General features: G+C 38.2%; 1 protein-coding gene across 4 annotated transcripts in view; it reads right to left on the reverse strand.

The window, feature by feature from the left end:
* The window catches only part of PPARG (peroxisome proliferator activated receptor gamma), a 91,727-nt gene that overhangs the window by 47,456 nt on the left and 26,931 nt on the right, over nucleotides 1-17,340 (reverse strand). Inside the window, exons 1-2 of one of the 4 annotated variants that reach the window (XM_053288122.1) lie at nucleotides 15,510-15,531; nucleotides 787-853 (exon numbers count right to left, since the gene is read on the reverse strand). The exons of 2 other annotated variants lie outside the window; for them this stretch is intronic. In XM_053288122.1, the coding sequence (XP_053144097.1) occupies nucleotides 787-829 (43 nt within the window). In that variant the 5' untranslated portion in view covers nucleotides 830-853; nucleotides 15,510-15,531. Of the gene's footprint in view, nucleotides 1-786; nucleotides 854-15,509; nucleotides 15,532-17,340 lie in introns of those variants that run through there. One more of the 4 variants, XM_053288126.1, reaches the window with a different exon arrangement.

A 17,340-nucleotide genomic window follows, 5' to 3' on the forward strand; every position in this document is an offset into this window, starting at 1 on the left:
CTTTTCTTTTTCATCCCAGATACCTAGAACCGTGTATGTTTCAGATGTGGGCTTGCTCATGGAAACTCTGCAAAGACTGCTTGGGCTCTCCCAGCTGAAGGCCTGTCCTTGTGCTCATCATGTCTGGACCCCTGGATCAGGTGCCAATCCAGCTGCCCTGAGAACTTATTTTCTCCAGTGCAGAGACTTTACTGCACTGGAGTAAACTGGTATTGAATCATGGATCTCAAGATGACATTCACTCCTGTCTCTCATCAAGGGGTATAAATCTGGCCATTTTCTGTCTTCTCCCCTCCTCCATGTGACCTGTTTGCTTTCATTTTTTCCTGCAAGAAGCCTATGCCATCCCCAGCTTTCTCTTCCTATCTCTCAGAATAGCTTCAATTTCATTACGCCAACCAATACTCATTGCTGATTATGTTGCGCTCCTTCAATAAAATGTTATTTCCTTTGAAAAGTCCTTTTCTCCTGATTCTGTCTTCGGATTCTGAATGGTGAAACTTCATTGTCTAGACCTGATCCATAGTTATTCACATATCCTAGTCCATTTGGATGCATGCCACACATGGATAGCTGCTTGCTTCCCTGATTGGTTGCAGCAGGGAATTACTCATGCAATTTCCCCAGTTTGAAAATCCCTCAAAATTCAGTTAGTGTTCCAGACATGGGCACTTTCCAGATTAGCTGTTCAACAGGGGCAAAATGCTTCCATTCAGGCAACTCACATTCAAAACATAAATAGCAAAGTGCCCAGCAGGGGGAACAGTCTTGCAAAAAACTAACAACCTGAAAAAGCAGCAACTTCTTTATGCTGGATGTACCGCGTCATAGCACTATATCGCAGTGATTAAATCTGAAACAAAGCATTGGAAATATGATCGGCACCCTGCTGTGAGTGTAGGGACTGCAGTGTCAAAACACAGAAAGTGTGGAAGTACACTTCAGAGATACACTGTGACCCCGTTGCAGGGTCTAACCTGGAAAGTACCATGGACATGCAACCAAGATGCACCTGAGTAACCATGGTTTGCAGATTATTAACCTATAATAGTTTATAGGCTATATTCCCAAGGTGATTGAATGAAAACAGCGAAGGAGATCTAATGTCATGTAATGCGTTAATCAACCAAGAATTTAATGGAGAATTGCTACTGGTGAATGTTACTGGCAAAGGGAAACCTCCAGTGGTAAATCCCATATTACAGCCTAAAATAAACAGAATTACAGATAATTTTTAAATATATTAATATCCCCCTTCCACAGTTTCCTACATGAATGCAAAACTGTTGGTTTTAAGTACAATAGATTCTTTATAGCCGGTAAGTGATATGTTGCTCATGGGGGGGGGGGAATCCAAATGCATTTAAGGAGTGAATGCTAACCAAGCAAAATAACAGGGATAATATAATTGGAGGTTTACAACCATAGTCTTACACAGCTTCTGCTAATTTCCACGGGGATTGTGTAGGAGAAGGGGATTATGTCCAATATGGGTAATAGTTTCTTTGTTTAAAAGAGAGAGGGGTGCTGGGACTCATGTTTACTTTGCGTTCACAGTCACTGAGCTGAAGGTCTTATGGTTGGAGAGGGAAATACACTCTGTACATGCCAGAAGCCTCTCTATTTTGATTTAATGTAAGCCTTAAAGCTGTCCCAGTACAGGGGCGGAATTTTCACAGTTCTGCTCAGCTGAAAGGGGGACATACCCCAGTAGTAGAACACATACTTTTGATACAGAAGAAACCCGGTTCAATACTGGTCATCTCTAATTAAAATAATCTAAGGATAAGAGCTAGGAAGGACTCCAACCTGAGACTGATGAGTAGCTGCCAGTCAGAGAATAAAACTCTGGGCTAAATGGATGAATGGTCTGACTCCGTACAAGGAGTTCATATGACTCCTTCATATAAAGGCTTCATACGATTATCTACAGGCATGACAAATATCAGTGATCAACATCAGGACCAATGAAGCGCACAGACATGTGCTATAAGGAAAGGGTGGTTTTAATTGATCTCCCCTTCCCTCTGATTTGTGACTCCTGAAAGTCACAAATGACTTTCAAGCCCATATTTTTGTGAGTCAGCTACAGAGGGAAGGGCTGATCACTGAAGACAACCCGTCTCCTGTACTGCAAAGGCAGAGTTGCTACACATGCACTTCAGTAGTCTGGAGTTGGCCACTCTATTATTTCTATCCATCTAGAACCCGCTCCATTAACCTTGTTGAAGGAGAGGGTGTTTTAGGCGGGCTAGCTGTCTTGGGAGCACCAGGCTCTCCTGCAATCCTGGTGGCTCCCACGGCCACTGGAAAGCGGGCTAAGCTCCCTTAGCTTCTTTTCCAGTGATTGTGAGAATAGCTTCACTGCCTCCTAAACCATTTAAACTGAGGTTTAAATTCCCTCCCCAAAAGGTTGCTACATATTTGGGGCCAAAGAAAAATCTCCAAGATGAGAAGAAAAAGAAAAGCTTGGCTGCTTTGGGTATTTCATCTGAACTTGGAACCGATGGCATGTGTGGACTTTACACCTTTAGGTAATAAAAACCTGTTTGACTCTATTTACTTTGAACCAGGTAACACGACTCTGTCTTTCTGCCCAAAAAGCTGTTAAAAAAGCGGCAATGTTTTATCAGCTCTATAACACCATAAGAATAAGGTGGAGAGCGTTGTGTCAACTTTTAACTTCCTCTGTGACATATGCAAACATTTCACAGTAGCTGGTGTCACTGCTGAAGCTGCTATGTACTGTACTCTGTGACCTGGGTGAGTCTGGGCATGCCTTAACATTTGCAGTCCTAAACATATTGATTTGGAAATAAGCCCCATTGAAATCAATGGGGTTTTCCTCTGAGTGAACAGATCCAGGAGCGGGTTGGAAGAATCTTTCATGTTTTTGTTGTCATGCCCTTTCTTGTGAGGTAAAAGTGCTAAATACACTTTTACTCCTATTATGCTACATACTGTGCATAATACTTTTGACTGCTGGTACCTTTACTCAGCAAGAGCAGTTTACCCAGATCTAGAGAATTCTAAAGCAAATTGGAGCAAGATCTCAAAGAAGCAGGAAGAAGGGATTCACATGCGTGTGAAAAACCAGACTATGGGTTTTGCACATGCGTGTGAACCACCAGGATCGAGCTGATCCTGGTGGCTCCACAGCAGAAAATCCACCTATTGAGCCACCCAACTAAACGAGGTTAAGGGAGCAAGTGCGCCCTTAACCCCATTTGCTCTTGTGTCAGTTGCAGCTGCTTGAAGCCATGGCTGGCACACTTGGGGAGGAGGGATCATCAGAGCTCCAAGGGGTGGGGCATCGCTCAGTGGCATGTCCCGGCACTGGGAGCAGCCACTGTTTGTCTGGGTGGGCAATCTGCCTGCCCAGGGAAGGGAAGAAGTTCATCTGCGGCAGGGTGGATTTGATTTAAATCAAACTGATTTAAATCACGATTTAAATCACTAGCAGGGTGGATAAAAATAAAAAAAATCCTATTTAAATAAAAAAAATCCAATTTAAATAAAAAATCCAAATTTTTTGATTTAAATTGGAATTTTTTGATTTAAATCAGATTTTTTTGATTTTTATCCACCCTGCTAGTGATTTAAATCGTGATTTAAATCAGTTTGATTTAAATCAAATCCACCCTGATCTGCGGGGAAGGTAAGTGTAACCCACTCTCCCTGCAGACTGCACCAAAGCCCTTCTCATGGATCGTGAGAAGAGGCTCTTTTCCTTCCAAGTAACATGTCTACACTAAAAACTTAAACTGGTTTAACAAACATTCCATAACTCTGAAAACAACAGGAGTTCTGTTTTATGAAGGAGGTTGTGGGCCTTTTCAGCACCCTCACCGAGCTATAATGTCAGTTTACATTTGTAGCATAGATGCATCAAGGGAAAAGAGATGAGGATTTAGAGACATGGGCCTCTTTGCTACCTTCGCCCCTAGCATCCAAAATCTGCTTTCAGGCTCTCTGAATTATGGAGGTTATCCAAGTACCCCATATTTTATGCAGTGTAAGCCACCTGATGTTGCAGCGGGGAAATGACTTGACGAGCAAGTCAGAGGTTGCCGGTTCGAATCCCTGCTGGTATGTTTCCCGGACTATGGGAAAGACCTACATCGGGCAGCAGAGATATAGGAAGATGCTGAAAGGCATCATCTTATACTGTGCAGGATGATGCAATGGAAAACCACTCCTGGATTCTACCAAAGACAACCACAGGGCTCTGTGGGCGCCAGGAGTCAACATGGATTTGATGGCAGACTTTACTTTATTATATCAAGACCAATCTAACTTATTGTCCAGGGTATGGTCTGAAGGTATATATCAACTTTGTTGATCACATGTGGGTCTAGTCAGTTCCTGACATGATGGTGTCGGAAAATGCTTGTCTTTAGTGCAATAGAGTAGAGTAGAGTAGAGCAGAGTAGAACAGAACAGAACAGAACAGAAGGTTTTCTTTAACAACCACACAAAGCCATACTTTGCTCTCTAATTCTCCAACTTGCACTTAATTTACTGGCTGGTTGCACACATTAAAATAAATTATTAATAAAGTGCATGCACTGAAAGCCTAGATTTAGACTGTGCATGTGAAAACATCCCCACACACTCCTGAATTTCTGTCACTCTCTCAGTTTGATATGCATCTCTTGCTTTACAGGTATTTGGAATATACTTTCCAGGGTTGGAAACATTCTAGGCATCTCATTAACAAACATTATATGCAGGCACTAAGGAGTCTGACATAATTATTTTGTACCATGCAGAGCAGACTGCAACCTAGGAATATGATACTAGCTCCTCAACCTGCCATGAGGATTTCTATGGTTGAAATCCTATATACACATTTGGGAGTAAATCTCGTTGAACCTTTTTCTTACTGCCTAAGAGTCACAGCCAGGGTGGATTTGATTTAAATCAAACTGATTTAAATCACGATTTAAATCACTAGCAGGGTGGATAAAAATCAATGATTTTTTTAAAAAAAATCAAAAAAATCAGATTTTTAAAATTTAAATCGGATTTTTTTATTTAAATCAGATTTTTTGATTTAAATCTGATTTTTTTTTAATTTTTTTTAAAAAAACATTGATTTTTATCCACCCTGCTAGTGATTTAAATCGTGATTTAAATCGTGATTTAAATCAGTTTGATTTAAATCAAATCCACCCTGGTCACAGCCTTGCAAAATTGTCCACTCATATATCTCCTACAAACAATTTAAGTTGTGCACCCATTCTAGTGCTGTAATAATGAAGACAGAGATAGCAAAATGATTCCTGGTTTATAGGAATCAGAACTGCAACCCAGATGCAGAAGTCAAAGTTTTCCATAGAAACAAATAATATGCCCACAAAGAACCACATGAATACAACTGACATTGGCATGGATATCTTCTTTTGTTCCCAGTGCTATTTTTAATTTTATAGTTTCAATTAAATTGACTGCTAACTGAAGAACAGTCATTCAGACCTTGTAAAGCTACATCATTAAGCAAGAATTATGACTACAATTTCACCATGTTTCTTCTATATTAGGCCACCAATAAATAACACATAAGAGATCACCATGGTATGAAAAACATCCCAGATCACAAAATACCCCTTACTATAAACCATGCTTGCTCTCTGTTAACTCGAGTGGCTTGCTGTACTGCATTCTAGACATAATTTTTCTCCAGACAGACAAAACGGTCAAATTTTGTCCCTGGAGCTGTTGAAATGGAGCAGCCACAACATCCTGCTTTAATACCAGTTTTACAAAACCAGCAAAGGAAAAGTACCAAAAAAAAAAAAAAAAAAAAAAGGTCCTTGGTGATAACAAGACAAAAATAAAGAAAATAAAAATGAGTTGTACACGCAGATTTTACGTAAATGTAAATTATGGACTACAAAATATGTATGTAGCCATCAATCATATAACACCACTAAGAAGGCTGTGCTGGGAAAAGGAATGGCTCTGGAATGGTGGATTAGGTACAGTGTTGATGAAACCTCCTCCACCAGCTTTTGGCCTTGCAGTCCATAGGTGTGCTGGCACACTAGAGACTGCTTTAGCCCCTTCTGCCACTGTGCTAGCATGTGGCAGCCCATGCACACATGAATCCTACTGATGTGCCACACAGCAGGAAATAGGATTATACTTCAAGAATATTTAATATGCGGAGCAGAATTCATGTTGTTAGAGAGATGGCACCTCTCATCTCTACATGCATATTATGGTTTGGTGTGGCACTCCATATTAGGGTAAGTTGCATTACACACACACACACACACAGTCCAAGTTCGATTCTAGTGAACTGCAAGCCACACTAAAACAATATGCCTCAGAAAATACACAGCTCTGAAAAAACAAGCCTCAGAAATACACAGCTCTGAAAAATTGTACTCTTCACAATTCCTTAGCCTGATGAGATCACTGAGGCTGGTTGGGATGACAGCAGACAAAACAATGATTCTGTTTTTCATTGTTTCCTACAATTCCATCACACTTTAAAAAAACAATCCCCTGTCTACTTCCACAAAACACAAGTGCTGCACTATGCTGCCATGCTGCTGTAGAGTCAGTAGAGGGAGCACAACATAACGAATGAACTCAGAGCTCAGCTGACCCCGTGCAGTTATGCCCTCAAACAGGAAAAGAAGAATTTTGAAAAAGTTCATTAAGGTTCAAACTGCAGGTGAAAATTAAATGAACAGTGTAACGTTGACAAGGGACTCTTCCCTTTGATAATATTATTGAAGTAGATCCTTCATATGAAGTATAATAGACTGATAAGGCAAAACTCACACATGCATTTATAGTATTTGTAGCCCAACCCTACTGAAGTTTATTTGGAAGTCATTCCAATTGATGTTATTGATTTATGCTTAGGATTGGGGCCTTAATATGGGTAAGCAGAAAAGAGTCTTATTGGATACTGATAGAATTACACTGCATTTTGTAAATTCCAAACTATAATTTACATACCCTCCAACATTTCACCAATAAGAATAGGAATGTGTAGGGATGATAGCCAAGCAATCTCAAAGGATGGTGTACTACATTTTGACTACAACCATGCCACAAATGAAAAGCAGGTTAAAAAAATGCATGCAGAGCAAATTACTCCAGATTGTCAAAGCAGATGTATTCCTATGAGCAAAGCAGATCCAGCAGGTGCTGAGCTTTTGCTTACAGAAGAAATATAAGCAGTAAACCACATATATAATGACACCCCCATTTTTTTTCCTTTTTGCATCTAAGAGTACTAAGTATTTCCCCCCATAACAACTTCCAATAACCTTGGCCTGGAATGGAGAATTATTACTAGCTAGTAAATGAATGAGTGTGTACTTCCATATGTCTTGGAGTGAACAACTGTGCTATTTCTCTTGATTATACATGATCACAGGCCCACTGCAGACAGAGTAAGAGCACAATTATTCATTTATTCCAAGATAAGAATAAAACAAAAGTTTAATGGATACACAGTCTTCAAGGAGTAGCTCAGAGCCGGACTACATAAACAGCAGATTTCCATGGCATTGCCCTTGCTGGACAGTTATCACCCCAGACTGTAAATGGACAATTGCATTTTGAGTACTCTTTCATATAAGAACACCTCCCTAATCAAAGAAAACTGGTATGTCCAAGAGAAGGGTTGTAGCCCAGCCCTTTCCCTTACTCAGTGGTGCTGCGCCAGAGGGCAGTACCCACAGTGCATGTGACTTCCATTCTTCCCACTGAAAGCCCTGCACATCATGCAACTGCACAAGATTAGCACTCTGGATGTGCCCTTGTGCACACAGCAGCATGGCAGGCTGTTGTAAAGCCCTGCAGTGGTCTGGGTGGGACTGGCACCACGGGGCATGCAAGTAATTGTTCTTTGCAATAATATATTCCAGCATGCTGCCCCATGTCTCATGCCTTGTTTCTTAGTTGAATTCTTAAAGAGAGACATCAGGCAGCATGACCAAAAGCAGGCCTGCACAAGCCACCAAGCCAAATGAAGTCCACCCACCGGCTGCATATGGTCGCCCACCAAGGAGTCAGTGTCCCCCCTGGGTTTGCTGTTTGTCTGGGACTCCATAGAGAGGGAGGAATGTAAAGCATCTGGTCAGCTGTGCTCAGCTTGCTGCGTTAGAAATAAGCAAGCCCGATCCAAAGGATGAGCAAAGCTGTAATTTACTAAAAAAATAAGGATATTGCACATGTGAGTTTTATTAAGGGCAATGGATGGCTCTGCCCAATGTGCTGACTGCTAACTCAATGTGCCAATGAAGGGCCAGGGACACTAATCAGATCAATTACATTGATGAAAGTTGCAAGTAGAAGCCATGAGAAGTTCTTTTACCAGCCAAGTGGGCAACCCGATCAGAGACCATGGGAGCTCTCTTGAAGTATGGATTAGGGAAGGCCTAATCAGAGCAGAAAGAAAAAGCAACTATGGCAAGTCGGCAGCAATCTACCTCAAGCTAACTGCATACCACTCAAATGACAACTCCCAGCTTTTGAATCCTCTAGCAATCTCACAGTCACTTTCAGAAAGTGGAAAATTTGGCCAAAATTTACATACTACAAAGATAAGAGCAGCATTTGCCAGTTAGGTCATTCAAGTTCTAGCTGATACTTCCCAAAGCCAGCACATTCCTTTACTTTTGAAATCTATTGTGTTCTTACCATTATTTATGGTCAATCTGGAAATCTGTTTTCAAACAAGGCAAGTTATATAGTCAGAGTCAGCTTTTATTTCGATCAAGGACCAGAACAAAAAAAGAAGTTATATATGTAAATGCTTCAAAAAGGAAAAGTTTAAAAATGGTATTTTGAATCTCATAGCCAAATTATCATGCAAATACAATCTGCTGAATTCACATTCAGTACTGAATTAACAATAATGTTCCTTGGCAATTAATCTAGTTCCAGTTAGAACTGTGACCAAACTCCTCCCCCCCCCTCCCGCCGCCGCCTTTGTTAAGGGAAAACAACACATTTTATCTGGACAACTTCGTAATCTGCAACCAAGTTGATTTACCACTTTAAAATGACACCAACTCCAGATGTTATATGCAGAGGAACACCTTTTTTAAAAAAACAAACACACCACACAAATACTTTTACATTTGTATTTATTTTGTACCTTGTCTTTCCACCAATAAGCTCAGGATACCAATAAATTCAGGATAGCATACATGAGGCTACCTGCATTTTATCTATAGAGCTCTCTTTGCTGTAAATTAGGCTGACTTGCCCAAGATCACCTGCTGAACTTTGCTGGTAAAAAAAATTATGGTAACTGGGTGGATATTTTACAGTGACATGTTTATCCTAATATTGGAAGAATTCCCGTGAAACAGAAGCATTCTGCTATTTACAAGTTTACAAAGCTACCAAAAGATACAAATAATTCATAGTGGTCCAAGTCCTGTGTTTGGGAATGAAGGTTCATAAAAAGCACACAATCCAACACACAGGTAAATATACTTAAGTCTGCCTACAATCACTGGGATTTAAGCATGCTTGAGCATGCACTAGAAGGTGGTCAGGAGCGCAGAGTTTATCACTTGTCTAAGCTCAGTTTTTAACAGTGTTAATTTTTAAGAAATCAAAAGCTCCTATTTACAATTCAGCTGCTGGGAATGATAATCTTATCAGAAGAACAATCCTACTGCCAAAGGCTACTTGTGCCTGTATTCCATTCTTTAAAAAACTGCTGCTAATTAGTACATGTCAAAACTGACCCATTAAATGTAACAGAGTAAATTCAAAGTATGTGTAAAAAAGAAATATTTTCTACAATGCAGAGAGTGTTCTCTGTGGCTTCACAACCTTTTCCACCTTACTGTAAATGTTTTGTACTGTAAACAGATACCACTTAGTCACCTGCAGCAAGCAGCTTTGCATGCTCCTTTAGGCAAAGAGGCAGTTTTTGTATGCTGAAAGAGACAGAGGCTTTTTTATTGCCTTTTAGATTGCTGCTGGTGTGCCACAGATGACCAACCTAATTATGTGTTGGCGGGCAGGAAAATGAAATTCCTTTTCTCATTTATTTGAAAGGCTGCATTAAACTTCATCGACAGTCACTATATGGCCTGTGGACATGTCATTTTGGACTCCAAGTCTTTCGTATACAACACAAACATTAGACTATCTTCAGGTCAGAGTAATATTTTGATTAATTACTAGATTAATGCAAGGGGGAAAATTTGGCTTGTGGTGATTAGAAGGGTCAGAAGGTGCCAACCACATGTAATATGTCCACTTAACGTGTCCACATGGACATTCTCAACAGAAGTTTTTCTATTCACTCAGAAGCAACATTTTACAGATAAACAGAACAGAACAGAACAGAAAAGTAACACTTTTTCTTTTGAACAGAAGTAATACTTTACATAAAAATCATGGCTTTTTAATAGGAATTTAAACTTAACAATTGTTTGGAAGATTATTTCTATTTATTTCAGTTACATAATATAGAAGAAAGGCTGGGTTTTTTTCATCAAAATCAAATATCACATACTGTATTTTTAAAAAGGCAATGATGCAAACCACAATTGACTGGAAAACAATTCCTGCACTTTGGTAGGAGGTAGACCTGAAAAAAATACTACATATTTGCTGTCAGGTAGTCTCATATTTCAGCTTGTCCAAGTGACTGGATATGTGGAAAATTTTCTGGCCCCAAATCATGTGCTTTGTAATGTGCATTTATCACTGAATGTATACTCACCAAACAGACACAGCCAATCCCTGCTTTCTGAGTTCTCATGATATATATGCTTCTAAGCACCTGTTTGTAACATTCACAATTTATTTTTCAGGTATATACTTAAAGAATCATAGGTGCGTATGCCTACAAATGTAATGTGTGAAGATGCTTTCAGACAATTTTTTTTTAAAGCAAACACATACATTTTGGAGTATGTTTATCAGCTAAGCTTTAATTTAAGATTAAACTTAACATAATAACAATAATAATAATTTGATTTCTATACCGCCCTTCCAAAAATGGCTGTGCAGCCACGTTTGTTGTTCGCGCGTGTGCCCCCCATTCACATCTGAAGCAGATGGCATAGTTGTTTAATTTTAACATCAAAAAGACCAAAAGGTGAGGGGAGCTGAATTCTCCCCCTCCCCATGGTTCCTCACTTCAGGCACCCACTTTTTATGTGAATGAGGCAGCAGTATAAATAACAAACATGGCTGCCACAATTTATCAGCTTGGTTCTCAATCATTGTCACGGGAGATGAAATTTGTTGTGATGTTAATTCCAAAATGGGCAGCATCAAGTATTCTGAGAATTTAAACAGGCATTTTAAAAATTTCCTTTTAGGTTTAATTTGGAGTCCATGAGGACTGGAATCTGTTCGCTTACAAAATAATGTGCTGATAACTTTTGAGGCAAGCAATTCAAAGCAACAGTAATAAGGTCATTACAATGACAGGAAAAGACCTACAGTAGTTCCACATTTAGTAGCTTGGCACAATTAGTCCCCTGATCTTTGCCAACAGGAGCAAAGGTCTTCATTTATAGGTCGGCTTTTCTGATTACTAAACCGATGGCAATACATATGCCGCCTACTAGCACTTAATAAAATGATTCATAAAGAGCAGAACCTATGACTTTCATCATGAGATTTCAGCTGTCATTTCAAACTCATCTGATGCAATATGAAGGAAGTGTTGGATGCATAATAAAATTAACAAAACAAAACAAAACAAAATATTGTTCTTAGATTATGGTACATCTTATTTTATTTCCTCACTTTTTCATAAGGTCTCGTTTCTTTTCAGTTGAAAAACCAGAGCACATTTTTGAAAAACTTCTTTATCTATAGCTTAAAGGAATCCAAATCAAAACAGTTATTTCAAAGGGAAGAATGCTAAACAGAACACACATTTGGGTTTTAAATCTGTGTATTATAAACCAGAGCTGTCCAAACAGAAAATATTTTGATATTACTGAATGTTACTCTTGGAATCTTAAATTGTTTCAGTATTATCTCAAATAGTAAATTTATGGGGTAAATTCAGAATTAAATTTGCATATAATACTTTACTGCTGGCTTAACCTAATGCTATTTAAACTACTGCAACTGGGAATGTGGAAAAAAGGCCCTCCCAAGGGGAAAAAACAGAGGCTGTAATTTCAAACACATTTACTGGAAAATAAGTCCCAGAGGAATTAATGGAACTTACTTATGAGTAATCATGTTTAGGATTGCATACCAGAGATTATAACTGTTGAGCTAGGCTTCTGATATGCCCACTATGAAGCTGTTCTGTAGCTGATATTCCCATATTTTCTATAAGTTTTCCAAAATTAACCTAAAAAGATTTGTATCATTTAAATTTTAAGAATAAATCTATTGTGTGTAGTATTTCCTGAGTCACTGTCATCTTCAGGATCAATATAGTTAATTTTCATGTTTTTGTTTTTATGCTTTCCCCACTTTGTTTGTTTGTTTGTTTGTTTGTTTTATTTAACACACTTCTATACCACCAAATACTCATGTCTCTGGACAGTTTACAACAAGCAAACAAAAAGCTAAAACTTTAGTTAAAATAAATGACAAAAAAACCCCACCTTAAAACAGTAGTTAAAAATAAATAAATGACATAGTAAAAGTTAAAACATTACAATAATTTAAATTTAAAAAAAAACATTTTAAAACGATGATAAAACTGTTAAAACAATATTTAATTAATTAAAAGCCTGAGTGAATAGGCGCATCTTTAAAGACTGTTTAAAACTTTGAGGGCAGAGAAAGTTTAGGTCACCATCCCTAAGGTATGTCATCCCAAACTGGTGCCTCTCCAACACCTGTCAGCTTTCCTCAGGAGTCCTCAATGTAAATATACAGCTAAAGTTAATAATGGTTGTGTGCTTTCATGGAGAACAAAACTTCCCTTCAACATCTTTATTTTCTCACCTGCACAATCTCCAGACAAAAAAACCCTAACCAATTTGTTAATAGACCGAGCTCTTTTCATACAACTGCACTTTTGAACTAAGCAAATCCCTTTAAAGAAACACCAACTTGTATTAACATGTACATGTGTATAAAGCTCATTGGTAGTTATTGCTTCCAGAATCATAAGAGTGTGTGTGTGTGTTTGTGTGTGTGTGAAAGAGAGAGAGCGAGAGAGCACGCACATGTGCAACGCTCTTCACTGAGCTTTTTGCCCTATGGTGCTAAATCTAAACTGAAATTCAACCAAGTTGCTTTTGATAAACTTTTTAAAAAGAACCTCTGATCCTGTTGTAAATTTGATGCTTGTCTAATTAAGGATATTTCAGTTCCTCTTCTAAATGGATTGCCATGTTCTAAAGCATTATAGTATTTCTATTATTCAGAAAATGCAATATAGACTCCTTCTGGCATTCCAACAGATACATTTTAAAATTGCTGATTATATAATAGAATACATTTTATAGATATTAACAACTATAAAATAGTATGTATCATATTATGGTATATCTACATTATTAGATATATTCTCTAATATAATTAAATCAAGGGCAGACTCGTGGTGGAAAGGCTACACCTCTCACTTGTAGAAGATCCATCTCCAGCACAGCTTACTCTGATTGCAGTCATTCTGTCCTGACTTATCACACGATTTATCCTCCTCCTCCTCCTCCTCCTCCTCCTCCTCCTCAAAAAAGCCTTTATTTGTTAGCTGCCCCATAATACATTTCTATCCCGTCCTTTCTCCAAGGAGCCCATGGCATTTCCTCCCCCACATCCTCTATCCTCACAAAAACCCTGTGAAGAAGGTTAGGCTGCAATACAGAGATTAGTTCAAGGCCACCCTCTGAAAGTCAGGGTTCAGCCTGCAGTGAAAAGGAGAAATGAGATGCAAAAAAACGTGCAGAGGTAATTGCTCAGAGACTAAAGAAAGAACTAATGGTAGCAGAACCTCTACTAATACTGGAAAAGTAACCAGAAATTCATGTGGAGGAAAAAAGGCAATAATATCTTGAAATATCTTTTCTATATCTATATCATTCTAATATAGAATCTTGAATTTGTTTCACAGATATTATTATAAAACCTCTGCACGGTTTTTTGCATCTCATTTCTCCTATTTTGCATGCATCCCGCTTTTTTTGCCATTTGCAGTGAAAAGGAAGCACTATTTAGCAATCTATCTTCAATATTATGAATTTCATGACTGAAGGCTGAATGAGTTACATTGATGAAAAGGATTACAGACTTCTCACAAGACAGAGATATATGTACAGGGCCACTGTGTACCCACTCTCATAGAGGGCCCCATGATGTTCCCCAAGGGAAAAGAGGTTCCCTTTCAGTAGTCCCACTAATTTTTCTCATCTCTGTGCGGAATGAGTTTTGTTCTGGGCGGCAGTATCAAGGCACTGTGAGCACACCTGCATTCAGAGTGGGGCCTTCCTAATTCAACCTGAGTGGGATCTAAAATTAACTAAGCAGACATAAAAAAATTTGTGAGCGTGTGCATGTGCGCAAACCTTACGGGGAACAATGTTCCCTTTTATAGTTCTGGAATGGCTTGACCTAGAGTCCTGAAATATAAATTAGATGTAGAACAGGTTATCAGGACTCTGTGTATTGATTTTGAAGCAGATTGGTCAATCTTTTTATTCTTAATGATTTTTTTGAATTAAAACAAACTCCCCCCCCCAAAAAAAGTCCTATAAGTGGCTTGTTTTGTGGCAGAAAATTACAAAAACATCAGGAACTGAAGCCTCCCTTGGACCATAATCCCACCCCCATGTGGCAGAAACTGCCTTTTGCCTTCATGAAAAAGGGCACACCATCCCACCTTTTATATTTCCAGAATGGCTGGGCATAGAGTTCTGAAACTGGGTGTAAACGTAGCCCAAGATGGCAGGACTGTATGTATTTTTATTTCAAGGAAATTGGTCAATCCTGTGATTTTTAATGAATCCTCCCCCCACTGCAGTAAAGCTGTCATAAGAGTTATCTCTATCCATAGATAGTTCTTAGTGAAAGTGGTAAGTGGAACTAAATGTTACATCTGAATAAACAAGTAACATTTTTAAAAAACAAATGCACTACACTCAAGTTGGTTTGTGGTCCAAAAGGTCTGAATGAGCACTGTGAAGCAAGGGGCATGAGTTGTGGCTTAAATTTCCCCCCTTATGAATGCACTATATGTCCAAGTAGGTTTTGTGGTTGAACTATGGAGCAAGGGACACATGTTGTGTCCCAGTTAGTTTGTGAATGGTCAAGAAGCTGTGTGAATCCATTAGTGCTGGGGTAGTAGTAGTAGTTGTTGTTTTGGGGAGCGTGCACTTGGGCCTAGATCTGTGGGTTTGTGGTGAAATGTATATATACGGAGAGAGAATGCTTATTTTGCAGGGGGTCTAGGGTCCATAATTACCTAGAGGCACCCCTGCATATGTACCTAAATGTTATTTGCTTTTAAAAGTTTGTTTCATTTGCATTACTATCATTTTGGTTGAAAATATTTTTCTTATACCATGGTAATTCAATATATATTTGTATCTCACCTGTGTGGCATCAAATAGAAGAAAAGAATCCAGAGTTATCCATGTGAACTTGTTCCTCAGCCATGCTAAGAATGTAGAAGCAATGTGGAGATCGTTGGATGAGTAATGATTAAATTAAATGTATATAACATAAGCTCAAAGAATGGGATTTCACACAAGCAGGCAAAATATTGAAATGCATTGCCATAGTCTTCAGATCAGTTACTTTGGAGTAAGGTGAGATTATATAAATTTGAGATTTGAACATTTCTGCCTATGACTCTTTCAGGATATAAAAGCATTCTTTCAACTTAAAGGTTACATGTTCTACTACCAAGACTGAGATATCTCTTTGCCCAGAATACTTAAAAAATACACAAAAGGCACAAGTCAACATATTTCTTTTAAAAACCACAGAAGGAGGAAGTCCTTGTTTCTGAGCCTTTTTAAAAAAATTAGAATGCTTAGAGCCAAAGATAGTTTACTCCAGTTACTTTGGAGTAAGGTGAGATTATATAAATTTGAGATTTGAAATTTTTTGCCTATGACTCTTTCAGGATATAAAAGCATTCTTTCAACTTAAAGGTTACATGTTCTACTACCAAGACTGAGATATCTCTTTGCCCAGAATACTTAAAAAATATACAAAAGGCACAAGTCAACATATTTCTTTTAAAAAACACAGAAGGAGGAAGTCCTTGTTTCTGAGCCTTTTTTAAAAATTTAGAATGCTTAGAGCCAAAGATAGGTTTTGAAAGAGTGGGATCAGCAATTTGAATGGAACATGAATTTAACTCAGTTATGAGGTGGCTGCAGTATACTTTTAAGTATACCTAAATATACTTTTAAGAAAGTGAAGTAGGAAAATGTTCCAGTAAATTCTAGTTTCCATCCCTGCCATGTGTATGTATTATTCTGTACTTTCCCCATTGGAAGTCCAGTAAAATTGAAAAATCATATATTGTGTGTACACATTTACCTTGAAAATGTTGCTTGTGTGTAACCTCAACACATTTTGCCTCTAATCCTGTATGAATGACACAAAGTGTGTGTGTGTGTGTGTGTGTGTGTGTGTGTGAGAGAGAGAGAGAGAGAGAGAGAGAGAATGATGTTTGCTTAGCTATAGCCCTATATGGTTTTGTGATGCTATTCATCATGCATCACAGACAGAACTTGATAATAAATGCATGTAGCAAAGACCCACGCACAAAGTGTGACATGTGAAGATGACATTGCTGAACTGAGCCACATCTGGATGCGTAATGCCAGACCAGCTGAAAACCCCTCATGTTTCCCTGTCTTTATGCAGAACATACCTTTTAAAAACCCTGCCACATATTTTAAAATATATTCTCATTTGTGTTCTAAATCTAGGAACTTAGTTGAAACCACCTAAGCAGCTTAAGCTTTTATTTAATAGAAATTGCTTAGTTAAATCTATCACTGTCTGCTAACTTTTTAAAAGCTTGACAAGTGTAAATATAAATTGGAGTGTTCTTTGGATCATATAGAAAATAAACTATATTAGCCTTATGACAATGTTCAATTTACGTATATTATTTTGAGCTTCATTTTTAAGTATATCTTTAATTTCAAGCATAATATAAATAGTCTAAATTGAATCTTTTTTTAAAAAAGGAAGGACTATATGAGGAACTACGAAATTCCTACTATGACATTTTGTTACCCTGAAGCATGCTTGCTGCTGCTGCTAAGTATCATGTGATTCTGGTGGGCTGTATTACTTAACTGAATGACTTGTGGCATTTTACTATTCAACAGAATCAGATCCAAAAACTACATCCCTATAATCAGCATTTGACATCCTAAAGAACAAGAATTATTGGATGAT

This window comes from Hemicordylus capensis, chromosome 2 (assembly GCF_027244095.1).
Source record: "Hemicordylus capensis ecotype Gifberg chromosome 2, rHemCap1.1.pri, whole genome shotgun sequence".
Classification (NCBI taxonomy): Eukaryota; Metazoa; Chordata; class Lepidosauria; order Squamata; family Cordylidae; genus Hemicordylus; species Hemicordylus capensis.